The sequence below is a fragment of the Chanos chanos genome, chromosome 3 (genome assembly GCF_902362185.1).
Source record: "Chanos chanos chromosome 3, fChaCha1.1, whole genome shotgun sequence".
NCBI classification, from domain to species: Eukaryota; Metazoa; Chordata; class Actinopteri; order Gonorynchiformes; family Chanidae; genus Chanos; species Chanos chanos.
Window position 1 is genome coordinate 53,795,563 of NC_044497.1, and position 27,500 is coordinate 53,823,062.

Consider the following 27,500-nt stretch of genomic DNA (forward strand, 5'->3'; position numbering starts at 1 on the left):
GAGTCACCGTAAAACTTATCGTGATGTCATGCCGACATGCGGACAAGTAATTCGCTGTAGCCTATGTTCACCGACACGGTGAAAACATGATTTTCAGAGGAAGAAACCCCTCAGCTAAAGGGCTATGACAACTGTGCAAGTTTGAAGATACTCGAAAATTAATACATTTAGGCGTATATGTAAAGAGATATTTAAGAAGACGTTAAAACGCGAAAAAACACGATTGAATAGTTGAATGTCATTTTACCATTGCCTCATTAATACATTATAATGAAACAACCAGTGGCTCCACACTTTAAACACATAAAAATGTGACAGAGTTTGTCAGGATAGAGTTAACTTTGTTATGTTGTGACGTCTAAAAGTTTGAACAGGTTAAATGATGTTACCTGAAGTTTAACGAACTGCTCTTTTTCCGCGGCCAGCTGTTTCTCAGACTTATCCGTTTTATCTGACTTTGATTTAGATGCCATCCTCTTCTCTTTTCCCCACTGAAACTACCAAATTATACCTGTGCGCATTAGCCTATTAAATCATAGGCTACGCGTCTAGCGAGACGTTTCGATACCTGTGCGTGTCAGAAGAGAATACGACGTCAACTCGTCTGGGCATGGACTATTCCGTAGGAGGTTCTTACTTTTAGTATTCAACCTAATCACATCCATGGCTCAATGAAAGCCCACGTACACGACTAAGCACATCCATTCAGTGCCACAAATAGACGAAATAAGCCTGAAGGGGCTTTTTGACAAAATAAGAGCGTATGAAGTGATATTTGAGGAGATGTGAGGTAAAGAGGGAAAATATATGTTCCACTTATGCTAAAGCAGACGTGCGTGGTTTACAGATTTAGAATGATCCAGATATCCATTATAAAACACTGCAGTTTTACTTTTAGTTTAAGAGACACCTGAAATTTACATTTAAAATTTTAAAATCCAAGTAAAACAACCCAAACTCACCATAAAACATATCAATGTTTTATGACATTCAGAATATAAATAAACACAGATGAATCATAAACTCTTGCATACGTGGCACCGGCTGTCGCTTAACCGGATGGTTAAACAGAGTTTTTACAGAGATATAAGGGCCATAATCTTCATGACTGTACACTCATTATGTGTGAAATCTAAGGGGGGGGGGGGGGGGGGGGGGGGCTGTGCTGTATATCCAGTACTGTGAAAGCTAAAGGCTTTCAAAAGTGGCTTGACTTTGATTCTGTTGCCCTGAGGATCCGGTAATGAATTCTGAATAAAAAAAAACCAGATGACATCTCTAACAGACACCACCACGTGAGAAAGGGTGAAACACCAAGACTGCAACTACTCCTCAAAGCAACAAAATAGTTCACCCTCTTTGACAATGAAACAGGTTTGATCACAGTGAAACTGGAATGACAAAAACAACAGGGAACATTCAAACGCCCTGCCAGACTGGTTTATCACTGGAGAGAGCGATTCACAAGTCACTGAAATCCATCAGTACCTTATTAAAAAAACAGTAGTACATCATGCATGGTAACTAAAAAGGTTCTTTTTATCCCAATTTAAAACAGTCATTACATTTATTTATATTCATCGATAAAGTGTTTTTTTTTTTTTTTTACAAAACAACGTGTAATGAAAATACATCGCTTTTTCAAAAATGACATCTGTTAAAAGTAAACACTTCACTTCCAGGTATTTTCAAGATTACAAATCCCTAAAAACATGACCGAAGTTACCTCAATACTGTATTAGGTTTGGTTTCTTAAAACATGAGTGTCAATGTATTTTCTGCATCAAACATTGAGACAGAGTACTGTTCTGGCTTGAGATAGACCTTCTAGTTCATTCACTGCTTAGATTTACAAAAAAAATCCCCCAAAAAAACAGTCTTTCGAGTAGCGGAGTCAAAGCCTCAGAGAGTCCATCAGATCTTTGGTGACGTTTCCAAACACCTTCAAACGGTTCTGGCAAACAATCGTCAGCTTACTGGAACCAAGTCCTTGGCCTGAGAGTCACCATTCTGGAAAAGAAAAGTTTTGGGTTATATTCCGGTTACATCTTCTGGTACAGTTTTACTGCTGAAGGCCAATCTTTTCATGAACGTATGCCATTCTTTTTGTCGATTGTGTCACCCATAGATAACAGTTTCAATGGAATAAAAGGATTATGTTGATTATTTTGTGTCAAATCTCACACAAAGGGACATACCATGCCTCTCTGGCCATGGGCGGGGGCCTGGGAGTGGTGCTGACAGTCCGTCGGGCAGTTGTCGTGGTTACGGCCCCCGCTGAGGTTGCTGACAGAGTCACAGCTGTGGGCGGGGCTGGGTGCGGGGCTGTCGGACTTTGAGGAGGCACGCTCCAGACTGGCCACCATCTCCTGAGACTCCGCGAGTAACCGCTTCAGCCGTCGCGTGGATGAGCTACGAATGCCCTGTGAGGGTGAAACAGTTCAACAAAACAATGCCTCACACAGATAGAGAAGCAGCGTATGACCTGAGATTTAAAAAAAAAAAACAAAAAAAACCCAAAACATGTGAGGAAACTGTGTGTGTGAGTGCTATGATGGACATGCACTGACTGATACACGTTGACTCACACTGTTCACTGCTGAAAACTGATCCTCCAGGTCTCTGTTGGAAGTGATGCTTAAGGCACTGAAGTCCTGACGCACTGGGCTCCTCTCTTGGGAAGGGCTCAGGCAGTCCAAGTAGAGACCAGCCAGATCCCCCTGACTAATGTAATGTAATGCAAAGGTTACTCTAAGTTACTGATTCATACTATGAGCCCCAGTTTCTAATTATATATTTATTTTTTAACATGATTTACGTAGCAGAGCAGAAAGTTTCTCGACAATTGTTTGTTAAGACTGCCCCTGTTCTCCGACACTCTCTGGCTAAGGTTCCAGGTTTTCTGCCGAATGGTGTTCATATCACGGGCATTTGAAGTCTTTTGGAGTTGTGGATGGAGAGCCCTCACCAGAGTGCTTTGTACCGGTCACTGGAACAACAACAACTAAATGACAACTGCCAGGACTGGTTCTAATATACATCTATCATATACTTTTCCACTGATTGTTTCCTTGAACATCCCCCTCCCATTCCTCTTAGCAAGTTCAATTCTGTGTGTCGGGTACATGTTGCCTAGCAACACTGCTTCCTCATACGGGAGTAACCATGAGGCGTGAGAGGTTTCCTGCTATTGTCTGGGCTCAGGTCTCAAAACTTCATACAAACCTGCCTTTAAGGAGAAGTCTTTTGAAGAGGTATGTTATTAGTCAAGCTATCCAATTGTTTGTCTCTAAATTTCCTGCTTGTGATCCTAGAATGCTCACGGTACCTAACCCACAACTTGGGAAAAAAAATTAATGGAGTCACAGCAAAGCCTAAGAAGGCCACATCTGAGATACAGATTTCTGTTTCCTGCTATAAACTCTTTGGGATCCGATAAACTTGGCTAAAAGAAATGAGTTACTGTGAATAAATAATATATGAATTAGTTCCACCTGCTCTGTATAGACGTATCCAAGGCATTGTGGGCCTTTACCTCTTAGGATCTGATTGGCTCTCACGCTGTTTGAGTTCCTCTCTAGCACTCTCCAGGTTCAGTTTCAGAAGCTGCAGGTCATTCTGCTGTTTCTCGCACACCTGATAAACAAAGTGACTCTTTGAGTTTGTCTCTCTCACTCTAATACGCACACTCACATACATTCACATCCCAAAATCTTATTACATTTCTTAAGGTAGACCAAAACTCCAGCTTTCATGTGGAGTATTCAGGAAATATACTTCATTCATGTCTTCAAACGCAGCAGCACAGAGGACATGACTAGTGGACAACAATGTTCATTTTTAGATGGCTGATAGAGTTTAGGTTCGAAAACTGATTTTTATCAAAGTTTGAGTCCCAGTGAAGAATGTGACTAAACAAAACATACACTAATGAGCCAGTCAGGAAGAATGAGGGAAGTTTTAAAGGAATGTCGTTAAACCTGACCAACCCTTCATGTCGGGAGACAAACGACCAGTCACAACTGCAGACAACAGCTTGACTTAACCATAGTCATCATAACCACTGAGAAAAGGAGCAAAGTCACTCATTCAAAAACAGTGAATAAGTCAGTGGTGCAGAAGGAAATGGACCCCTTAGTGAGGGTTACAGATGTTTGGCCCAATGAAGGGAAGAGTTTTTTGAGATACATCTATAGTACAATGGAACACACCTGTCTCAGAAGGTGAAGTTCAGCGTCTGCTCGCTCCTGTTTCGACCGAGCCAGGGCAAGCAGCTCATCCTTCCAGCTTTCGCCCTCTCCTGGGCATGTCAACACATTACAACGACGTTACTATAACAATGTCACAATTTTACTTTAACTGTTAAAAAAACCCCGCAAAAAAACAAACAATCAAGGGCTTTTTTTTTAATCATGCAAAAGTCAGGAATGATAATTCAGTTACTATTATTTTAGATCATTAGATTGGAAATCAAGGATAAAAATGATGAACGTCATCACTTCACTATAAAAACAGACATTACGACCAACGTTAGGGAAGAGAAACACTGTCACGAAAACAACACTGAGAGAGAGAGAGAAAAATACAGTCAGATAAAGGATGATATGAAAGAGCAGAAGAAATGAGAGAGACAGAACGAGAAAAAGGATAATTCCCCTGAAGAAAGAAAAGAGACATGACTCCTATATGTAAGATGTGGTGTGTTGACCAGTTGCCTTAGTACTTCATTGTGGAAACTGAGGGAAATGCAGGCCTTTGCTATGTGACTCCAGTACCTGATAAGGTCAGTTCCTTCCTCAGGAGCTGGTTTTCCTGTTTCAGACGGATGAGGTCTTCCCTCTGAATGTTGTTTTCAATCATTTTCTCCTGCAGGTCATCTGCACAAATGCGTCACAGAATCAACGCGTTTAAACGACATCATTCACGAGAGCAACTCATAAAGCTCCCTAAAACAGAGCGCCTATATAGCAGCGTGGCTCTAAGCTTTTATCTGTTGTGCAAATTCAGTAAAGTAAGTATCAAAACACAGATAAATCAGCAACATCCTGAAAAGATACACGTTTCTGTGACTAAGTGTGTTAATAATGGGGTAAGATGTGTGAGTGTGACCCCTGGTGGATAAAGCAGGGCACTACACGTGTGTGTGAGACCGGAGACAGAGGACGTGAGAAAGACGGCCTGGAGAGCGAGCGCTTTTAGGTTTACCTTTGAGTTGAGTGTTTTCATGTCTGGCCTCCCTGAAGCATCGTTTGTGTCCTCCCATCTCTCTCAGCAGTTTGCTCTCTCGCGTTCGTGACTCTTGTAACAACGATTCCACTTCCTGAAGACGGCTAGACAGCTCTAAAATGTGATTGGTGGCCTCGGTCACATCTTTGTCCTAATTAAATTCGGTGTCACATTGTGAGCAACGAAAAAAAAAAAAATCTTTATGCACAAATACTGTGATTCTAAGCCAGGTAACTACACATAAGACATGACATACAAATGCAAACTACTATAACTACAACAAACTACAATAACTACACATAAGACATGACATACAAATGCAAACCTACAAGCAGACCCTTAACTTGGACTGGTCAGTAGAGCATGGTGTGTGTCCGTGTGCGGTGTGTGTGTGTGTGTGTGTGTGTGTGTGTGTGTGTGTGTGTGTGTGTGTGTGTGCAGTGTGTGTGTGTGTGTGTGTGTGTTACCTTCAGTTTAAGCATAGAGCTGAGCTCCTCCTCTCGCACCTGTAGCTGGCCAACCTGGGAGGACAGAGTCACAATGGTGGAGTTCAGGTTCTGACTCTTCTCCTGTAAGAGAAAACACACACACACACACACACACACGCACACACACGCACACATTTTAACTCCACAACACAACATCGCATTCATTTACCCACTGTCACTAGCTAGAACCAAATATCAAAGCGCTTTTCCAGTACATTCATATCCGAATATGTTACTATAAAAATGTGTGCTGTCCAATTACTTATGCATATATTAAGAAAACTAGTGATATAAAAATTGTACAAGATGGTACAGAACCAGGAGACAAGGTGAAATTATAATGAATAGTAATAGTAATTAACGTCCAGTGCATGCATGGCCACACTGTAGAAAAACTACAAAGCGATCTTGAAGGCTTTACTCTGGTACCTCCAGGTCCTGTCGCTCTCGGCCGGCACGCTGCTGTTTCTGGCGGAGTTCCTGCAGCTGCTGCTGGGTGGAGCTGAGCTCTTTGTGACAGTCCTTCTCTCTCACCTCCACCATCTTCACTCTCTTAGAAAGAGCTCTGATCACGTCGTTTCGCTTCTGCAGCTCCTCTGTCAAACCACATTCAACCACAAAACAAAACAAAAAAAAAACCTTTTACATACTCAATACACATGCTCTCAAAATTTACGACTTAATTTTTTTTTTTTCTGAAGGTTATGTTGAGCAAACACTATTTTAGATCTTCATCCTAGTAATCATCTCTGACCTTCGAGCCTGGCACACCTCTGTTCCAGAGTCAGCACCCTCAGCCTGTCCTGCTCCCAGGCCTGTAACTGCCTGTGATGGGCTGCAGCCATGGCATTGAGCTCCTGATCACGGTCCTTCAGCTCTGCCATGAGGAGCTGCAGCTCCCGCCGCTGCTTCTGTATCGTCATGCTTTCTGTCTCACATTCTGGGATCTGCAACTGACAACAAACAAAAGCTCGGGCCTGCTTACAGTATGACTACTGCCACAGCATAAGGATTGATATTAAACATTGCAAGGGGAAATTAAATTCGTGCTCTTAACAGTGACTGGGTACCTTTCGGGACCCTTAATATTACTGGCTCATAGCTTCACACTGTACCATTAGAAGTGGATATAGATGCAGTCAATAACTGAGCTGTATCAAAACTTGATATAATTCACAAACAGAGGCTTTACAATTTTATTCCCTACAAAACCTCCTACCTGGTAACCATGTAACACAGAGAAAGCTGATGTAGGTTTAGATAGTATCTGAGAACTGGTCGCTGCTTGTCTCGAAACTTCATTTGTGTGTTTGACTGAGGATAACACAGAGGTTTCAATGTGGCTTCGGGCATTCTGAAAAATAAATAAATAAATAAATTTGCAGCATGGCAAAGGAAATAATTTCAAACTGGAGATAAACGGCTTAATTCGCAACAGGATTTATTCCCATATAACCGATTCTTTGAAACCACACACATAGCGTATATACCTTTTTCACTGGGGTGCTGTGCCAAGGTTCACTTTGAAAACCTGAAAAATCAAACGAGAGACTCAAGACACTGCAAAATCACGAAACTTTAACAAAATGGGGTGACAAAAATGATAGTCTAACTTAAAAATACAGGTCTGCATTCTTACTTTTTAAATGAGTATTTCCAGTATTGGACGGAAGACAACTGATAGACGTATTTCCAGACGTTAAAAAGTCATTTTTCATTCTTTCGTCGTCCATTGCGGCTCATTATTGATGTACAAAACGTTATCAACATGTCGTATGTTAGTGATGACTTCGACCGATGAACGTTGGTTATCTTAACACCTAACAGCATAACAAATGACACAAAAAGTGAATCGACCCTAGAGCACCTCAGCTAAACTCGATTTACTTATATACTACAGATACTTGTTATGCATCCTTATGCGCGAATAGCCTTGATGGAAGTGAGTATGCGTGTCTTAGTAATGGTTATTGTTACACACTCAGTTTGCTTGATAAATCATACACTAACTAATGACGAACAACTTCTAAACTCTAAGGCTGAAAATCTTCAGAATTCAAAAGAGTTTGTTGTGATGGATGCAGACCGGGGCAAACTGTTGTCATCAAAGAAGATGCCTGTATTGTATCTTGATATTAACACACCAAAATTCCATATATTTTAATTAAATTCCACTAATGTCTTTACATTATGGTATATAAAATACTCAATCATTTCGAGGTTGTTTTCTTAAAAAGCGCTGATTTTATTACTGCTTGATATTAAATCAGGCAATGAATTAAGTACCCATATGTGCTCCGCCCGCGTCGGTTTAGGGAGGCGTTTAGAGGACCCAGAGGCAAATCAGACTGGAGGTGTGCTTTATAGCTGTGCAACTCTTTCTAGCTATTTAAATAATTCTGTAAAAAGTTTAACTAATAATGCTTAAGGTTTTGTTGAAAAGCAGACTGTACTGAGATTTTCTTAACAGGGTATGTATCATCTTGTCATCTCGCCAGTGGTACATTTGCTTACAGTTTAGCTTGCTAGCTAACTTACGTCGGCTAATGAATGAGGAGAAGTCTCACTGTCTACACAAGGCGGCTAACTAGCCAGCTAACTGGCCAAACAGTTACACGGTCCGCTAAGACGCCATGTGCAAGCTTGGTTCGTGATGTCTTGTCAGTAGCCAAGCTAGATGACATTTTAAACGGACCCCTTAAGGTGTCTGCTATGACGATGGACAGTGAGTGTTACTGAAACATTATAATCTAACCCGCTTTCCACAGAGCTATAGAACTTAGCCAGCTAACGTTGGATTCGTCCAAATTGGAGATAGTGAACCAACTCTCACAGCTGGCCTGTATTTCTGATTACATGTGACGTGTTACGTTGTATGAATATCTGCCTGAAAGATTACAAGTTGCACTTCGAAGATAGATGGCCTCATTTGGGTTTGTATAGAAATAATTTTAAGAGAGGTCTTGGTAGGTGTCAAGCCACCTACTAACGTTATGTGTGATTAAACCCAAACACGCCGTTGATTCATCAGCACGGAGTCGTTTCGAGTGAAATTTATGTTCAAGAATTACGGTCTGTTGAAGCTTCATCTGTGCGCTTCAAACAGAGTAGTGGACCCAAGTCTGTTCGCATTATATTGCCAGGCGTCGCCAAGTCTATTGTGTGTGTGTGTGTGTGTGTGTGTGTTTTTAATTCTAAGATGCAGCACTTTCATAAATAGCAGTCAGCTGTTTTAGTGAATCATGGTACCCTGTTTTATCATTACAGTTAAATGTTAGATGTTTTGTGTCCGTTGCATTTCGTTTTGGCTACTGAATACATAAATACATACAACTGTGACTCGTTCGCAGATTTATTAAAGGCCAGAGGAGAGATCTTTTTGGTAGGTGCTCAGTTTAATTTAGTGTCGTGAATACAAATGAAACAGCATCACTTTGTTTTGTTTGCTTAGCATACATGGAACCAAACAATGAATGAGGACAGAGTAAGAATATATAAGAATGACTTTTTAATTGGGAGCTAAGACAAAGGCAGGACTTTTGGTGATTATTGAATACTAAACTCCTGTTTCTTTGTTCAGACATTACACAATGGCTACTACTGAGAATGCAGAGTCAGGTTCACCAGAGAATAAAGTGGATCGTGGGACTGCTGATCCAGATGCTAAGTACCCATTGAAAGTGCTGTACTGTGGAGGTAGTGAATCTACATCTGCTGATATCTTTCCTTCAGCTGATTTCTCATGTTTTGTCTACATCTCGACAATGTTGCTAACTACATGTTTCTCAAAATAAGCTTGTAAATGCTCACTTCATTTAAATAAGACTAAGATCAAAACATTGTTTGTGTTTTGTTTTTTTTTTAAAGATCAGCAATGTTTTGAGGTGTATGGAGATTGTCAGGCTTTACTGAGTAGTGGTCTAATGTGGTTCTTGTAATAGTGCAGTTCTGTAATATGTACTGACTAAAAAAAAAAAGAAAAGAAAAGGGCTTGCAAAACCAAGATATTTCCTGATGCTTTCAACTAAACATTTTATTATTTTTCTATTTTGCAGTGTGCTCCCTGCCCATTGAGGTATGTATGAATAAGCCTCATTGTTTTAGCTAATATGCTCTACCAAGAATATTTAAGTTGAAGCCCACCCAGAAACTGGCCAACAGAGAGCATTCTCCCAATGAAATGCATGGAGTATTCAGTGATCAAAGTGCCTGGCTTTTGCCACTAATGACTGTATACTGTAATTGGTTATGTATAGGATTATAGAGAAACTTGACAACGTCATCATTTTCCTGTTTTGTCTTGCAGTACTGCGAATACATGCCTGAGCCAGCCAAATGCAAACAGTGGCTGGAGAAGAACTTTCCGGATGTGTTTGCTAGAATGACTCTTGGTACGTTCACTCTTTCTCCTGCCCTGATTTACTGTTCTCCTCCTCAGAGCCAAAAGGACAACTCCTCCTCTTTACACACAAAAAACCACCCCGTAAAAATGACCTCAACTAACCTCCTTTACCCTGTGTGTGTGTGTGTGTGAGTACAGAGAATGCACCTAAGCAGGAAACAGGAAGTGGAGAGACGCCGGCTGCCGGAGAGGAAGAGGAGAAGAAGAAGCAGAAGAGAGGTGATGAAATAAGACGGTTCATTATGAATGTTCTTATTCAGAATCAGTCGCCATGGAGATGTATGTCACACTAGTATGATCAATATAAAGCTGTAGCTTCCGAAGCAGAGTCTTCGTTCACTTATGTATGAATGTATGAGACAGAAAGAAAGATATATATATATATATATATATATATATATATATATATATATATATATAAATATATAGTTGTTTTTGCATTTTTATTAATGCTTTGATATTCTTTCAAGCACAGTGTAATCCATTCAGATGTAGATGAACTGTGTGAGCCTTAAACCAAATTTCTGGATGTTAAGTGAGAGCTGTTCTCCCTCAGGTGGAAGAGGTCAGATCAAACAGAAAAAGAAGACCGTCCCCCAGAAAGTAACGATAGCAAAAATTCCACGCGCCAAGAAGAAATTTGTAACACGAGTATGTGGTCTGGCTACGTTTGGTAAGCTGTTTTTCCAACCCCAGAGATCACTGTCAAGTCTACTATGGTCGTTGTTGTCGTCTCTGAGGAGATGTGTAATATTTTACCCCAGAGCCATCACTGAATTCAACAAAACTCCCCAATCTCACACACACACACACACACACACACACATCATCATAACACTTCACAACACAGAATAGTATTCCCATACAATGACAATGTGCCATAATATCTGTAAATTATCTGTATATAACATGCCATAATGTTTATAAGGTGCAGCAAGTGGACTAGTATTTCCATACAATGACAGTACATGCAATAACATCTGTAAATTATCTGTATATAACGCGCAATAATGTTTATAAGGCGCAATAATATTTGGGCACCACACAGGAAATTGATACAGTGGTAAATTTTGGCACAGCGCAATAATATTTTCACGTGATGCAATAGCATTGGTACAACATACAACAGTCGCTATTGATATGCCGCCAATTTTTTTTCCCTATTTATTTATTTTTTTTTATTATCTCTCATTTTCATATTTATTATCGTGTGTGTGTGCGTGTGTGCACGTGTTGAATGTTAAATGTACTGTCTCAAGGGCTGCACAGCATATTTCATTGTACAACAATGTGCAATGACAATAAGGGTATTCTATTCAATTCTATTCTATTCTATTCTGTTTTATTTTGTTCTATATGTATCTTTTTCTTTTCTTTTTTTTTTTTCGGTCCTGTGTAGACATTGACCTCAAAGAGGCTCAGAGATTCTTCGCTCAGAAATTCTCCTGCGGTGCCTCGGTGACGGCGGAGGATGAAATCATCATTCAGGGGGACTTTACAGACGAAATCATAGACGTTATTCAGGAGAAGTGGCCTGAGGTAACTGAATAAATGGCCTTTTTTAAAATCGTGTCCTTCAAAGAAAAAAAACAAAACAAAAAACTGCATTATTTTATGGAAATTGCCAAACCGTTGATTGTCTGAGTAGCGTGTAAAACTAGTACCATGTGGCGTTCACTGCATTAAGACTTGTGTCATTTTTTTCAGGTTGATGATGACAGCATTGATGACCTCGGAGAAGTCAAGAAGTGAATACCCAATGTGCACTTTTATTGATACGGACGCGCCGTGACACCGCAACCTGGCCAAATGTACACATTAAAATTAAAAATCATTTTATATCCATTTTATTTACTGTACACCAGTCATTGGACTTGGCCACATCCTTGGCAAAAAAAAGTTTTTTTTTTCAGTTCTTGATAGCTGCTTTTCTCTATTGGTTGCCAAAGGTCTGGTATGATGTGAATATCTGAAACACTTCATCAAGCAAACTGTGGGCCAATAAATTTCGGTCTAATTCGCGTGTTTGGCGTACAATCCTTCTTTTAATGTACACTCTACCACATCAGATTGCATTTGTTACATTTTCACTGAAGCGAACTTGCAGCGTTTTATTACTTTATATACACCCCCCCCCCCCCCGCATTATCATTTTGAATGGAACAATGAAGCAGATTAACAAAACTCTCATTGGCTCAGAAATGTTCTCTAATTGTGCTGTCTGTTAACAAATGATTCAATAGGGCTTTTTTGTTTCACTTTGTAAAGTGCTATGAATTGTAGTGCTATCAAAGGACTGCTGACATTAACGGTCTATAAACATCTCTCCTACTTGAAAATAAAATTCATCTGAATGTCTTTTCAAATGTGACTTAAGAGAGCGAGACAGGAGTTTATATGACCGAGCGACTGACTGACTGACTGCCTTCTAACGATTCCCTTTGTTGTCTGGTAGATATGCCGCACAGTTTGCATGGCCTCTCTAATAATTTTAGGCTTAACCATGCCTATTGTCAAAACACTTGCGCAGAACGTAGAACATTTAACTGGAGATTGTTTTACATTCAAGACATATTTCTGATTTGATTTCAGCAAGTTTCGTTGTTCTGATACATAAAGCTTTATTAAAATGTAAGATTTTATGAAATGTGGTAGTGTTGGTAAATACTCACTGAACAAATCAACAGTGAACTGTTCTCATGAGTTTGCACTTTCAGTTGATTGTGTATTAGACTGTTATCTTTTCCCCAGTGTGGTGTTGTATATGCCCTAGTGTAAAATACAATAAGCATAATAATTTTAATTATGGGCTGGTCCCCAGGTTTGGAGAAACTGGATCCTGTATTTGCTCAAAGCCTCCTCACAGGAGAATATCTAATCCCTTTAGATCACACCTGAGGCTTAATTTACATGAAGAAATGTACTGTAAAACAATTTACATATGCGCAAACAGCGCCGTCCCTTCCTGAAATCTAACTGCCGCACGCAAGTCCACACAGCCGGCTTGTCACACCTCAGGTTCCTGGACGTCCGTCGGGCTCGTTGCTGGATCGTCGCCATGGAAAACACCACATGCTGTGCTTTCGAATCGCCCATACTGGATCAGGTCCTACCTCCAATCCTGGTTCTGGAGTTCATGTTCGGCCTTCTTGGGAACTTCGTGGCCCTCTCCATGTTCATCTTCTACATGGACGCCTGGAGGCCCAATTCCATTTATCTCACTCACTTGGCAGTGGCTGACTCTGTGGTGCTCTTTTGTTTGCCCTTTCGAGCCGATTACTACCGGAGAGGCAAAAACTGGATTTACGGGGACGCCCTCTGCCGTATTTTACTCTTCCTCCTGGCGGCCAATCGGGCAGCTGGCATCTTCTTCCTCACAGCAGTGGCGGTGGACCGCTACCTGAAGATCGTCCATCCGCTGAACCGTATCAACCGCATGGGGCTCAGTTACGCTCTGTGGGTCTCCTGTGGTCTGTGGTGTCTCATCGTAGCCATGACCGCGTACCTACTCACAGAAGAGCATTTCTTTTTCCGCAATAACCGCACTCAGTGCGAAAGCTTCAACATATGCATGGGGAGCAATCCGCTTTCCAACTGGCACAACGCCTTCTATGTTATCCAGTTCTTCTTGCCAACCAGCATCGTCATTTTCTGCACGACATGCATCTCGTGGCAGCTGAAGAGCAAGACCGTGGACACTCAGGGCAAAATCAAAAGGGCTGTGCAGTTTGTGTTCGCCGTTGCTCTGGTCTTCATCACCTGCTTCTTTCCCAGCACGATTTCTCGCGTGGCGGTGTGGGTACTGAAAGCTTGGTACAATGAGTGCTCTTATTTCCGCGAGGCCAACCTGGCTTTCTATACCTCTGTCTGTTTTACGTATTTCAACAGTGTGCTGAACCCTCTGGTGTATTATTTCTCTAGTCCTGCATTCAGTGGAACCTTCCAGAAACTCTTTCAGAGACTCCTAGGGAGAAAAACAGATGAGGATACACCACACACTGACAGAAATAGAAGTGTGGGCACAGAATCAGGTGGTTTTTGATGTTAGGTTAATCTGTATTCTTCACAGAGTAGTTATTTGAAACATACTTCATATATATATATATATATATATATTGTCCATGGTATAAAATCAAGAGGTTGGTGTGAATGTTTATTACATGTCTATAAGATATACACTCATAAGCAATTTCCTGTGGGATCTTCAGATTTCATAACATTACCAATGTGACCAAAGCCAAGGAATTGTTGTATTTACAGCCATGTCCACAATCATTTATTCAATCATGCTCTACCATCTCCATTCAGAATTGTTCTGAAGTTGAAATGCTTTACAATTCCCTCCACGTTTTGTCAGTGCATTTGCTTTAACTGAACTAAAACACCTAGCCTACTTTCATCTGTCACAATAATGTCTGTTGAAATTATTCCTGCGGTCATACAAACAAATTGTAAAAGTACAAAAAATGTATATATTTTCATACCTTTCTTCAATCTGATCATTAGCAGATAATTTTCCGTCTGTTAAAACATAATTCTCCTCTTTTTCTTCTGATAAGACATTATACAACTACATGTGTGTTTTCTCCTACTCTCGTTATGTAATCAATCAGCGAAACATATTCGTGAAGAGATATTACACAACTGCACATACATTTTGAATATACTCTGCTTATGCAATGATATTAAAATGTAATTGTGTGGTAGCTATCTAAAGGTGTCATGACTTGGAGTGTAAAGATACTATATTTCATGAAGCTCATACATCATGAAAACACAGATATTATTATTACTATTCATAGAATCTCAGCGCGTGTCAAGAGGTGCACCGACAAAAGATTTTTGCCATAGATGGAAGTGCATAGAAGTGCAAGATTTTATTTTTAACAAAAGAGCATAGTGTAATAGTGCACTAATGGAGAGTGCTACAATGAAGATTTAGATCTTGAAATGCTCTGATATCGGGCACAGTTATCAGCTTTTTAATATTATAACTCGTGTTGCAGTAACAGGGCTTAATATTTGTCCCATCCTAAAACCTAATGAAGCATCCCCTCCTTATATCCATGGGCATGGCCAACATAAACTGATGCTAAATAGTTGGGAACAGTACGTCATTGGGTATCATTTGGGAAGAACTGAGCGCCACCCACTGTACACGAAAACTAACGGAACGCATTGGGAGTGTCTGTGTAAACATTCACTTTGCTCATGTCTTCATGTGTAGCGATACAGTCAAGGTAAGAAACGACAACTTATTGAAATAACACGATCGAATCGATATGGCTAAACTGAACTGGCAAGCTCATTTTATCGCATGAAGAAGCAGCTAACCGAGATAGCAAGGTTAGCTAGCTCTTGGATGAAGGGAGGGTTCGTAGCCATAGCTACCAGCAGTTGCCAGCCAAGGAGAGCGACTTGCCTCAGACGGCTAGGTTACCGTTAGCGACCTGGCTATGTATAGCTATTTACCTGGTAAGAAAGGGCATGTCATTGCCGTTCGTTGCTAGAGTTACAAGAAAGAAAGAAAGGATTTTAAATGACGGGGCTCATATGTTTACCGTTATCCACGGCATGATAACGATATGAAGAACACAATAAGAGTAGAACAGTCAAGAATAGAAGATGCAAGCTTGAAAGCTCGCTAGCTAGGCTAGTTAATTCGCCCTGTCAAAAGTTGACGTAGTTAGGGTTAAAATGTTCAGAAACCCTACCTTTCACTTGGCCAGCCAGCTGGTCTGTGTCGCAATTTCATTTTGATCAACGCGGTAATAGTATTAACTTTGGGCGATTCGTTTGCAAGTTTTTTTTACTGTGCCACGTTAACAAGTCATGTTGGACAACATATTTTCACTTAGTCAGCTTCTGTGTGCTATCTATATAACCTAAGAATAACCTGCTCTCGATACCGCAAGCTAAAGTTGGAGGTAACACCTGTGTGCAGTGATTTACCATCAAAATTCAACTGTCAGCCAGACGTGTTTCTTCACATCTTTCACTCTAATCTATTTAAAGCACTTGATGAACACGCAAGCTTGAGTCTGTTTGTCAGGGCGAAACAATAATCTGCAACATCCAGTTACTGTTCCTAAGTACGGGCCAGTGGGAACCGCATTCCCGTATGCGTATTAGGGGGTACCTCTAAATATTTTCTGTCAGGGTCTCTCAAATCGAGCTTTAGAAATCCGAGGGATATATGTGGTGTGCAGACTTTTTCAGTTTTCGCACACCACCAGCGCATCTGATTCAACAGTCAGCTAGCTAATTAGTGGAATCACAATTTAAAAATGGTTCATTTGAATATAACGGTAAGACTCGCCATTCACCCTGGACTCCTACAGTTGAGCAAGGAGGCTGGTTGTATTGCTGCCTCAGAAAATGGCTGTAAAGGGCATTGTTTGAGAATGAAGCCAGACAATGCAAAAAACGAATGCACTGCTGTTTTCGTTCTTGTCAGTCAACAATGTAATTTTTAAAAGTATTTGTCATCACTCTATCATTGACAATATGTTTAGCTCTGAGACAGTCCTGCACATCATTAAAACATCATTTGTCATTATCTGACATCCAGCTCATTGTTTTGCTTACACAACTGAAAAGTATATAGTGATTCCTATAATTACGGTTTTCATTCTGCACATGTAGCCTTCATTCTTGTTCAGTGTTACCACAAATAACAGGACTTTGTCACTGCTGCCTCTGTAACTGGCTCACTGGCTTTTGCCTAAATCAGCGTTAAATATTTTGACAGTTATATTGAGATTTTATCCCGTTATTCCTCTTATCCTGTTATTCTTCTCTCTGTTTCGTTTACGTAGTTTACTGAAGTGGAGCGGATCTAGGTCATAGGTGGGGAGAGGCTTGCCCTCCCCCCACTCCACTATAAGACCGAACATTCACGAAACAAAGAACCATGAGCACAGGGAAGCCCAGTGGGCTTAAGCCGCCCAGCAAGATTGGCAGGCCGGCGGGGGTGCCAACCAAGACCTCTCCTACCTCCGGTAAGAGTTATACCCTCAGACATGTAAGTGGTGTGTTATCTTCCTAAGTGACAAAGAGTTAATTACTGCAGGAGTTATTACAGACACTCAGTAATGGAATAGTCTCGTCTGGTTCAGTCAAGATGGTATTCTGTGAAGTAGGATTTCTCGGTCGTATAACAGTACAGTCCAGTTCGAATTTGACTTCGCTGCCGTACTGTTGGCCAGTGTTGACTTTTTGGACCAAGTCTCTGAACGCAACAAGCAAGTGATAAATCCTGCCTCGTGGAATGTCCCCATGTTGAATTAGGACATAGATAAGGCTGTTGGTTTTATGACTATCTAGCAGTTTCCCTAGCAGCTCATTGTATTTCAGGGAGAAAGTACCTTTGCCACTTATTGTTCGTTTTCTGCCTCCGTAGCTGGCCCAAAGCCTGCAACATCCCCCAACGCTGGCACCTCTGTTGCTCAAGAGCTAGTGACAGACTTCCACGTGGGCGAGAGGGTGTGGGTCAATGGAAACAAGCCAGGGTATGTGCAATTTCTAGGAGGCACGCAGTTTGCACCAGGCCAGTGGGCCGGGATTGTTCTGGATGAACCGATTGGCAAGAACGATGGCTCTGTTGCCGGCGTGCGGTACTTCCAGTGCGAAGACCTGCGAGGAATTTTCACCCGGCCCTCCAAACTTTCCCGGACCCCCGTCGCGGAACAGGAGGCCAACGGAGCGCAGGCAGCTCCTGTCTCGTCGGCTGCCGGCTCCACTGCCCCCACAGGTCAGAACTGCCCTAATGTCACTGCCCCTAGTGTCGCTGCCCCTACCGCCACTGCCAACAATGCTGCCGACGCTTCCACTGCCGCCAAGGCGCCTACAAACCTGACCGCGGTAGCCAGCGAGTCGGTCTCCAACCTGTCGGAGACCGACTCAGCCAAGAAGGGAAAACGAGAACTGAAGCTCGGAGACCGTGTGCTGGTAGGATGCCTTATTTATTGATTTACTTATTTAATTGTTGCAGCTGCATGCCCGCCCGAGAGCCTGCCAGTGCCGACGAGGACATTCTAACAAATTCTGTCAGGTGTTTATTGACTGAAAATTTCCAAAGCTCTGGAACTGTTGTCCTCAGGTTGGTGGGACCAAGGCAGGCGTCGTCCGTTTTCTTGGTGAGACGGATTTCGCCAAAGGAGAATGGTGCGGAGTGGAGCTGGACGAGCCGCTCGGCAAAAACGATGGGGCTGTGGCTGGAACGAGGTAAATATGTCACTATTAGGGCACCGAGGGTTTTGCGGTTTGTTTTTGGGCGGTGATTGGTTGCCATAGGGTTTTCATGTTTATTTTTACATTCTGTGCAGGTATTTCCAGTGTCTGCCCAAGTATGGCCTGTTTGCCCCGACGCACAAGGTCACACGCATTGGATTCCCGTCCACGACTCCGGCAAAGTCCAAAAGCTCCAGGCGTAAGTCGACCATGAAGCACAGTCCCAGTGCGTCCTCCATCAGTTCACTGAGCTCGGTGACCTCCTCTGTGGGCGGAAAACCCAGTCGAGCTGGGCTGGTAAGACTTCGACTGTGCTTCATCGTTTGAGTAACGAAAGTGCGCGAAACCTCTTCGGAATGACACGTCCGTAATCCAGCATTTTATTCGTTCTTTTCCTCTTTGGAGCGCCTCAGCGTGTTTGTCCCCGTCTCTCTTGCGCAGCTCACGGAAACGTCTTCTCGATACGCCAGGAAGATTTCAGGCACCACTGCGCTGCAGGAGGCTCTGAAGGAGAAACAGCAGCACATAGAGCAGTTGCTGGCGGAGCGAGACCTGGAGAGGACGGAGGTCGCCAAGGTGACAAGCCAGGCAGGAGAGGTGCAGCAAGAGCTGGCCCTGCTTAGACAAGGCCAAGAGCAGGTGAGTGGTCAAACCTATACCTGTTCTTTACAGTAGAATTTCCCTATTCTCTACATGTTTTATATTGAAGAGTGTAATTGAAAGTTGAATCAAACTTAACAGTAAGTCTAGATGTTATAAAGTTCTTTCTTTTTTGTAATGTCCCTTGTCAGTATTTGTGGAAGTTGAAGTATGTTATGCGTTTGTTCCTAGTATGCCCTTGAGATGGAAGCCAAGTTGGACCAGTTGCGTAGACTGGTGGAGACTGCAGACAGAGATAAGGTGGAGCTGATGAACCAGCTGGAGGAGGAGAAGAGGTAAGACCTGATTATGGAAAGGGTGGAGGTGGAGACAGAGTAGAGCTTGTTTGAAAACAGAGCAGTTTTTATAGCTTTGTTTCCAAATGGAGATTGTCTTTAAATAAACTGAGTTGACTCCTCCAAAAGGGAAATCAGGAGCAAACCAGATCTCCATGTGGCCATATTGTCTATCTCTTTTAACATGATTTCAGTTTGCTTGTAATTTAGGCTTGTAATATCAGCGTTCTTTAGAATGCCAACACATTCATAAAACAAACACAGCTTTGAAAGTTACGCCTAAATTTGACTGAATTTCCGTGTAAAGCTGGAAGCAGCGTTATGTTAGCACCTTAAGCAAAACAACGCAGCATTAAAAGAAAAATATTCTGAGCAGGTCCGAGAGTGAAAACACCCTAAATTAGAACATATGGAGCACAGCACACATCAGACCTGATAAATGAATATAACCCAGATAAATAGTTCAGTGACATGGTGCTCAACAGAGGTGAAATAGTTCAGGAAAATCCAAATTGCAACACATAAGCCTGAAATAAAGAAGAGGTAATACAGTAGAAAAGAGAATAAACTGTGTATTCTGTCTCACAGGAAAGTAGAGGACCTTCAGTTCCGAGTTGAAGAAGCTTACATTGCCAAAGGTGACTTAGAGGTGAATAACAAATTCTCTCTCTCTCTCTCTCTCTCTCTCTCTCTCTCTCTCTCTCTCTCTCTCTCTCTTTTGTTCTTTCGTTCTTTGTAGCTTAGATTTACACTCTGTGAGGTACTTGGATATTTGTACTGTTACCCAAAAAGAGTATTTGGACAGTTTTGCTATAGTTTTCTTCGCATCAAACAATGTCACTATCATTGGAATTGTAATTAAGTATTTATTTACCATGTAATAAACACTCTCCAAACTCTATAAACACTACCATCCAAAGCCTGTGAAATAGAGAACCCAGGCATACTCGTATACAACTTCACTTAATATATCCTTTAGATTTTTATCACAGCTTTGGTACTTTAGTGGAACAGGGCTTGCGGTTTGAGTTGTAAAATGCGGTTGGACTGAATCAGGCCTTGACACATCACTTACCAAATTATATTTCTCATGCAACCGGCACACACAGCCTTTACCAGCACTGCTGCTGACATAAGATTCTGGTCAAAATTGTCATTACATTCACGTATATGCGTATGCACATCCATTTGTATGTAGTTGAGTTTAATCTGAAGGTTTGCTTGTGAATCGCTGTATATATTTCAGTCAGTGGAGAGTTTGCTGCTTGACTAATCTCTTTACTGCAAAGACCTCAAGATACTTTATTTGAAAAGTTATGGATCAAGAGGAAGATTCTTTCGTTTTGTTTTGTTTTTTTTGTTTTTTTTTCCCTTCGTTTGCTGTGCAGGTTTTCATGCTTCCTATGACTCACGCTTTCTAGAAATTCTTAACAACATCACACCATTCATGTCTTCACTTCATGCTTCAAAAGGAAATTTAAGGTTTCGCTCGATTAAATTTCCAAGCTTTTTTGCTCCATCACTCATTCATTCATCTGTCCATTCCCAAACCGTTCGTTCTTTTACGTGTCCCTTCGCTCTGTCGTTTTTTTTTTTTGTTCTCGTGTTCTTCCACGACGCAGCGCTCTTTTCCATCTCTTTCCATTTGTTTCCCCTTGCTTTTCTTCTTTCATTAGAAATCTGCACACTTTTCTCCCCCGTCATCTTTCTTCTTTCGTTGGCTTCCCTCACCGACACAAGTCTTGTCAACAAGTGCCCCCCCCCCGCTTCCTCTGTGGGCCATGCCGGGCTGTTTCTCTCTGTCTCTGTTTGTGGCTCCTCTCTTAGCCCTCATTCATGAAAGAGGATGATGTCAAACGTCTCTGGATAAAGCGCGTCCTTCCTCTGGCTTTGAGCTTTCGCATGTGACAGCGGCATTGGTGTGTCTTCTTCTTCTTCTCCTCTCTCTCTTTTTCCCTCTCCTCTCCACTAACAGACGCAGACCAAACTGGAGCATGCTCACATTAAGGAACTTGAACAGAGCCTTCTCTTTGAAAAGACCAAAGCTGACAAACTCCAGAGGGAGTTAGAAGACACTAGGGTAAATCAATCTCGCGCTATGGGACCACAAAACACACTTGGACAAAATTGGGTCGGTGACAAAAGGGGGTTTCTCTCGTGGCTTGGCGCCGTTTTTCCACACGTTTTTCATGCGAGCAGAACTTCTGGGAAACATTTTGTATATACCAGTATGTGCACATATTTATATTATGGACCGTTGCTTGAGGTAGGTTGGGAAAGTTCCTTCGAAAAGATCTTGCAAAATATTTTTTTTTCTTCTTTGGCCTGTTTCTAAAAGGACCTCTGCAGGACAGGAGGGCTTAAATGAAGACCAACAAAACCCATGTGGACCTCTCCGTCATCAGCCACTTAGAATCTTGCTCTTATTGTGTGTAGTTAGTAACTGTTTGTTTGGCTCCCAGGCTTGCTAAGGTGACCTTAGCCTTTGTGCACTGTTTACGAATTTGAATGGAGCTTTTAAGATTCACGAACACCTTTAGGTTTTGTAAAGTACTTTACTTAAACACTGAATATGAGACAAGCACAATGAATCATAGAAAAAAACAGGAATAGACAACGCATTAACGAACTGGTTTGACGTATCTCTTATAATATGAAGTAGAGTATGCTCTTGTGTGTGCTGCCTGTGCTGTGTATTGGCAGGGTTTATGTTTTCCAGTGTTTGTAAAGTGTTGCTGAAGCCGGTGCTGATGTGCTGTAGGTGGCCACAGTGTCAGAGAGATCCCGGATCATGGAGTTGGAGAGGGAGGTGGCTGGGCTGCAGTCGCAGCTCAAGTCCTGTAAGAAGACGGAGGGACCTGAATCTACCTCACCTCCTCTACATGAGAACAAGGTGAGATATCTCTCTTAACCGTGCACATGGTTCTCTCTGTCTCTCTCTCTCTCTCTCTCTCTCTTTCTCTCTCTCTTTCTCTCTCTCTGTCCCCAGCCTCCCAGTTTAAAATTCGAAGTCAGCTTACCTCACAGTAAACTCAACTCAAAATCTGAGGCCAAACGTTTAATTTATTCGAGTACAAAAGTTTACTATAATCCACAAAGCTGTAAAAAAAAAAATGTTAAGTCAGTCGCTTTAGAATTTTAAGTTGACGAACTTTTTAGGTGAATAGGAAGTCTATTTGTTTGTGCCTTGGTTTCTGTACGTAATCACAGCAGCAATCCAATGGCTTTCATCAGGAGATGTGCAGATAAGGCTGGAGTAACTATTTGCTGTGGTTATTGCTGTCAGGTTGGCTGTTTGGAGTTGAATGGTGTGTTTGGCGTGTGTGATGAGACAGTCTCAGCCGTAACAGATGACTGTAGTTTTGTGTGTGTCTTTTCTTCTCGTTCCTGCAGATCAGAGAACTCAGCACGGAGCTGGAGGCCAGACAGAAGGAACTTTTTGCCCTGCAGCAGAAGCTAAACTCTTTTGAATTGGAGAAATCTACTCTTCAGCAGCAACTGGAGAGCTTGGTAGGAACGAAAGTGTCTGACATTAAGGATATATTGTAATTCTAACACCTATGCTTATTTGATTTGGTTTTAGTTTTTTTTTTATTATTATTTATTAAAAATCCAGTTTGTGTGAACTTTATCATCTGTTAGTTAACACAGTTGACAGTTAAAGCTGGCAGCTGTGGTTGCTAAGGTAGCATATCCAAGGTGCTAATTATATTTCATTTGCTTCTACTTATAGAGGCAAAAACTCGAAAGAAGTTCTGAAGAAAATGAAAAGATGACACTAACCGTACAAGGTAAGCCAATATATGGCTAAAACTGAACTATTGGTCGCTATATCAGCTTTTTATATTACTCCGAGAATAATAATAAAAAAAAAAAAACGTGTAACCGTACAGAAATGGTTTTGCATTTAGCATCAGATTAAAAACCACTTACTGAGGTAATACAGGTCTCCCTGATAAAAGAGCGGGAGCCTATTTAAATATGACACTGAAGGGATCAAAGGTGTCCTCATGAACTCGTGTGAGCTCACAGAGGACGCGCTGTGTATGTCCTTACAGAGATGGAGAAGACCGCGGCGGCAGACGAGGCGAAAGTCGAGCAGCTGCGTGCAGACAAAGCGACGCTGGAGAGGGACGTGACCGCCCTGAAACAGCAGGAGAAGGTTCTCCACGAGGACCACAAAAAGGAAGTGGAGGAGCTTCGAGACAGAGTGCGGCAGGCGGAGGGAGAGCTGGACAAGGCTAGAGAAAGAACCGGAATCCTCGAACGGCAGGTGGCGGAGCTGCAGCCTTACAAAGACAAAGCCCAGGTAAGACGTCGCTGGATGTTCAGACCCTTCAGGAGGGGCTTTTCAGCTGGTGCCAAATGATCCGATTGGTTGGACGCTCAGGAACATGGACGTTTGTGTTTCTAATACTGTGTGCCGCCCAGGACCATTAGGAGAAATAGCGATTTACTCTTTTTGGAACACATTCCTAATAACCGTAACGAGCTCTTTTCTTTAATGTTTGTCTTCTGGTAGATCTTCATCTCTCTCACCTAACTTTTCTTGGCCTAGCGTTCACCTAAACACATTCTGTCAGTCTGCGGTGAATTGTTTTAGTGAAACTGACACTCAGTGTAGAATTTTCTGGAAGTCCCAACAATTCAAAGGAGGACAAGTTCTCAGAAGAGAGGATAACTTCCAAAGAATTTTACCAACTTCACTCAGACACTGGGGTGAGGTTCCCTGACACTCACACTCTCAGGAGAGGAGAAATTAAGGATTTTCACGAGGAGCGAGACAAACTTACTACAGGCAGACAGAACCTTCTGACTGTTGGGTTATGAGGGAGAGAGTTTTGTCTATTAATCTCATAAAATAATCAAAGTCCTGTTCACACCTTTTCACTCACCTCATTCACTCAGTGTCTTTTTGGCCATGGATATTCCAAACAGAGAATGACGGTCCAGTGAAGCATAGAGTTAAGGGAAAGAAAAGAGGGATTTTCGACAGGTTCAGGAGAAAGAATGTGAGTATGGCCACGGAATGCGGAACCACGACGGAGCGGTCTGAAAAAGCCATTCAAAAAGAAGGCACTGAAAGAAGAAGAGGAACCCTTGAGAACCGGATCCAACTGTTAGTTTCTTAAAGAGACAGGTCGCGCTTAATGCAGAGAAAAACAACTTCTGTCCCTTTGTGGAAGAGGGGAAAAGTGAGTGACGTCCAGTAGACAGCATGTGAAAATGCTGAAGGGCTCTAGTCTCCCATACACCATCGGGAGACAGTGAAGACACAAGCAGAGCTGGTTTGTCAGTACAATGCTTGCATTGGCCATTCAGTACAAGGCTTCCATTTAATCCGCCCTGGGAGCAATGTCTAAAGAGAGTCATCTAGTCACTGCTTGTCACCCAGTTAGACACCCTCCCCAGTAATGCATTTTCTGAGCACATGGTACTTGATCACTAACAACCCCCCCTTGCCCCACGCACGCACACACACACACACACACACACACACACAAACCGCCTCTCTTTGTTACTTCTTTTTTTTATTTTCTAAAATTTCGTCGCAGGTTTTATTGTTAATGTTGCAGTCTGTTGAAATATAGGACCTGCCCCCTCACAGCTTTAAATTAGTAAAAAAAAAAAATATTGTTAGATTAACAAGAAGGACTGAAATATTTTACCCTGTACGTTAGGAAGATAGGAGAGAGAGCACCAAATTCAAATTTGTCACATCGGTTATGTTAAGTAAGTGCGTCTAATCGCATTTCTTTCAATAGAGTCTGTATGAACAACTTCAGTCAGAGATTTGTATCTTTTCAGTTTGTTTGCCGTCGGACTCTGTTGTCATAGCAGCGGTCACATGACTCGTCTTTTTCCCTACAGATGGCAGAGTCGGCCAAGGAGACAGCCCAGGCTCTGGAGCAGCTGACTAAAGAGCACGCTGCGCTGAAGAAACAGGTAGGGAGCAGATGAGTGTTTCCTGACAAAAAGCCTGTAGCTAAAGATACACAGGCACCTCTGTTTAAAACACCAGGCAAGAGCCCAAACAAGTCACCGTCTACTGTGTTTTCTATACATTCGCAGAGCGGTTTAGGTAAGGTTATACTGCCTTTCCACAGCAGATTGCTAAAAATATTTTTCAAAATTTTCTTTAAAAATATTATGGACTAGGGATGAATGCTAAAACATCAGGAAGTTCAGCGGAAGTTTAAAAGGTGTTCTGGCAACAGCGTTCTGAAATCACATGTGATATTATGGAAAAGAGCAGATTACATCAAATCCCACTGGTCCAATGTGTGATGGAAACACTTGGGTGGATGAGAGACGTGAAGTAAACAGAACGCAGGTCTCTCCATACAGGTGTGGTCCTTCAGTGAATTAATCAGTCATCATTTCAGCATTCTTAAGATCACGCACAGATGTGCTGACTTTGGGAGCTGGTTTCTCTTTTTCTTAGCAGGGTTAAAAGGTGAAAACTCGTGGTCAGAGGCACCTGTTCCTTAATTGTTATGTCTGTGCAGTCTTTTGAGATGCATGGCTGAACAGACTGACAGCCCTGATTCAGTTTAACCACAAACTTCAGTCTGTGGTGTGAGCAGGCAGTTTTAGAAGCAGAAGTGATGCATTTTGAGAGCTCTTTAAAGCAGGGTACAGTTATTCGAGCTGCAGTGTGTAAACAACCCACTTCACCTGACAGAGTGTTTGTGATAAGAGCTGTAAAAATAGCACAGCCACCGGACTGCCGAACAGCAAAGAAACATGACATCGTCAAACAGATTCACTGGCAACGAGTCACAACTGCATTTAAAGAAAAGACATTTGTCTTGGAGCTCTGTGCTACCACTGAAAACGCAGACACAGGTTCTGTTCCAAAGCACCTCCAGCCCCTAGTCCCAGGGTACTATGACCCACTGCCCCAAAGACTGACTGGGGTGATATATTTCTATATGTATCCAAGTCTCCACTGCATTGGAATCCTCACAGCTGTGGATAAAATTCTTCAGTATGGACTGTCCAGTCTTTATTCGCACTTCCACGCAGCCTAAACACACATCCATTGAAACTACAGCTGGACCAACAGCCATCTGTTAAAATGACAACTGGACCAACAGCCATCTGTTAAAATGACACCTGAATCATGCTAAATCAATCCAACACTTAGACAAGGCCACTGCAGTGCAGGCTTAACACCAGACAGATCTTCAGTCAAAACATTCTTATGAGAACAATTTAAATCTCAGTTCAAAAAAAATTAAATCATTACATATCAGATTAAGTCCAAACTCAGTTACCAAGCAACAGAGTTAGTTTAAAGTCACAGCAGAACGACGTACTTTTTTCTGAACTTTTGTTGGTGTTGTGTTTTTGAAAATGTCTGGTCATACCGTTTATCTATCAATTTTGGTCGTTCTGGACCAGAAGTATCTGTTTAATTTACAAGTGTGTATCTAAGGAGCCATGCTTTGCTACATTTTTAACGAACAGACCAGTGCAACCATGTTGCAGTCTGTAAGAGGCTTATCGATGTGACACAAATGTTGCTTAGCTTAGTGGAATCAATTTTTCATAAATCTGTGGAAAGAGCATTTTAGAAAATGACCCTTGTGGAGTTGCTGCAGCTAAAAATGATTTTATTTTTTTTTTTTTTACATTTGTTTAATTATTTGGTGATGTTGTGGTCGGCTGGATGATCCGGGAGTTCTGTGTCTGATCTGGGGTGACGCTGTAATCGGATTCAGCGGTGCCCGTAAAAGATGAGTAGTGAACAGCGAGCAGTTAACAGTGGTGATTCACTTATACACAGATAACATCTCGATGTACACTGATAGAGAGGTCATTTCGTAGACACCAGAATGTAGTTGTCAGTTTTTTTTTTCTGCTGTTACTAGGTCCCTTTTAACCGAGTTATACAGATAAAAACGAAATGCTTTGTGACTCTGTAAAAGGTCGAAAGGTCGGTGGACCTGGTGCACCTGGTGAAGTGTCTGTGGTGCGAATGATCAGAATCAGAATCAGATTTATCGGCCAAGTATGTTAACACACGCAAGGAATTTGGTTCCGGCCGACGGTGTCTCTCTAGTACTACAGGCATATACAGACAATGTACATGTTATTTACAGACCAGAGTACATGAAATACAAGCAATATACAGACCATATGAGACATCAGTATACATAAAGTGGGTGTGGAAGTGCAGACAACAACAGTAATGTGCATTAAGTAAGAGAA

The 27,500-nt window shown here is 41.9% G+C and overlaps 5 protein-coding genes across 5 annotated transcripts in view; 3 read left to right on the forward strand and 2 right to left on the reverse strand.

Moving 5' to 3' along the window:
• Positions 1–473, reverse strand: part of hip1r (huntingtin interacting protein 1 related) — an 18,465-nt gene extending 17,992 nt beyond the window's left edge. The window contains exon 1 of the mRNA XM_030768060.1: positions 390–473. Within this exon, the coding sequence (XP_030623920.1) occupies positions 390–473 (84 nt within the window). The remainder of the gene's footprint in view (positions 1–389) is intronic.
• A 1,463-nt stretch (positions 474–1,936) lies between these two features.
• On the reverse strand, positions 1,937–6,637 carry ccdc62 (coiled-coil domain containing 62). Its single transcript, XM_030768061.1, has 10 exons — positions 6,469–6,637; positions 6,144–6,310; positions 5,694–5,795; positions 5,206–5,377; positions 4,776–4,877; positions 4,212–4,300; positions 3,536–3,636; positions 2,589–2,724; positions 2,199–2,423; positions 1,937–2,010 (listed from the first exon to the last, which is right to left on the reverse strand). The coding sequence occupies exons 1-10, from the start codon at positions 6,635–6,637 to the stop codon at positions 1,969–1,971; spliced, it is 1,305 nt and encodes a 434-aa protein (XP_030623921.1). The 3' UTR covers positions 1,937–1,968.
• A 1,422-nt stretch (positions 6,638–8,059) lies between these two features.
• denr (density-regulated protein) lies at positions 8,060–12,141 on the forward strand. Its single transcript, XM_030768654.1, has 8 exons — positions 8,060–8,185; positions 9,295–9,410; positions 9,770–9,789; positions 10,021–10,105; positions 10,255–10,335; positions 10,673–10,789; positions 11,516–11,655; positions 11,824–12,141. Exons 2-8 carry the CDS (start codon positions 9,305–9,307, stop codon positions 11,866–11,868), a joined length of 594 nt encoding a protein of 197 aa, XP_030624514.1. The 5' UTR covers positions 8,060–8,185; positions 9,295–9,304; the 3' UTR covers positions 11,869–12,141.
• Positions 12,142–13,057: 916 nt separating this feature from the next.
• On the forward strand, positions 13,058–14,158 carry LOC115807189 (hydroxycarboxylic acid receptor 2-like). The gene has a single exon (XM_030768062.1). It carries the CDS (start codon positions 13,058–13,060, stop codon positions 14,156–14,158), a length of 1,101 nt encoding a protein of 366 aa, XP_030623922.1.
• Positions 14,159–17,029: 2,871 nt separating this feature from the next.
• Positions 17,030–27,500, forward strand: part of clip1b (CAP-GLY domain containing linker protein 1b) — a 19,569-nt gene continuing 9,098 nt past the window's right edge. The window contains exons 1-12 of the mRNA XM_030768063.1: positions 17,030–17,117; positions 17,519–18,066; positions 18,218–18,342; positions 18,444–18,645; positions 18,790–18,987; positions 19,180–19,283; positions 19,872–19,932; positions 21,259–21,363; positions 22,045–22,176; positions 22,677–22,793; positions 23,344–23,592; positions 25,155–25,229. Coding sequence (XP_030623923.1) covers positions 17,030–17,117; positions 17,519–18,066; positions 18,218–18,342; positions 18,444–18,645; positions 18,790–18,987; positions 19,180–19,283; positions 19,872–19,932; positions 21,259–21,363; positions 22,045–22,176; positions 22,677–22,793; positions 23,344–23,592; positions 25,155–25,229 — 2,004 coding nt within the window. The remainder of the gene's footprint in view (positions 17,118–17,518; positions 18,067–18,217; positions 18,343–18,443; positions 18,646–18,789; positions 18,988–19,179; positions 19,284–19,871; positions 19,933–21,258; positions 21,364–22,044; positions 22,177–22,676; positions 22,794–23,343; positions 23,593–25,154; positions 25,230–27,500) is intronic.

Coding starts and splice junctions, on each gene's coding strand:
- ccdc62 (XM_030768061.1), bottom strand. CDS start 6,637: ATGACGATACAGAAGCAGCGGCGGGAGCTGCAGCTCCTCATGGCAGAG. Junction 4,301..4,775: donor GAAGGAACTGACCTTATCAG/GTACTGGAGTCA, acceptor TGACATGCCCAG/GAGAGGGCGAAAGCTGGAAG. Junction 2,011..2,198: donor CCCATGGCCAGAGAGGCATG/GTATGTCCCTTT, acceptor TTTCTTTTCCAG/AATGGTGACTCTCAGGCCAA.
- denr (XM_030768654.1), top strand. CDS start 9,305: ATGGCTACTACTGAGAATGCAGAGTCAGGTTCACCAGAGAATAAAGTG. Junction 10,106..10,254: donor GTTTGCTAGAATGACTCTTG/GTACGTTCACTC, acceptor GTGTGAGTACAG/AGAATGCACCTAAGCAGGAA. Junction 10,336..10,672: donor GAAGAAGAAGCAGAAGAGAG/GTGATGAAATAA, acceptor GTTCTCCCTCAG/GTGGAAGAGGTCAGATCAAA.
- LOC115807189 (XM_030768062.1), top strand. CDS start 13,058: ATGCGCAAACAGCGCCGTCCCTTCCTGAAATCTAACTGCCGCACGCAA.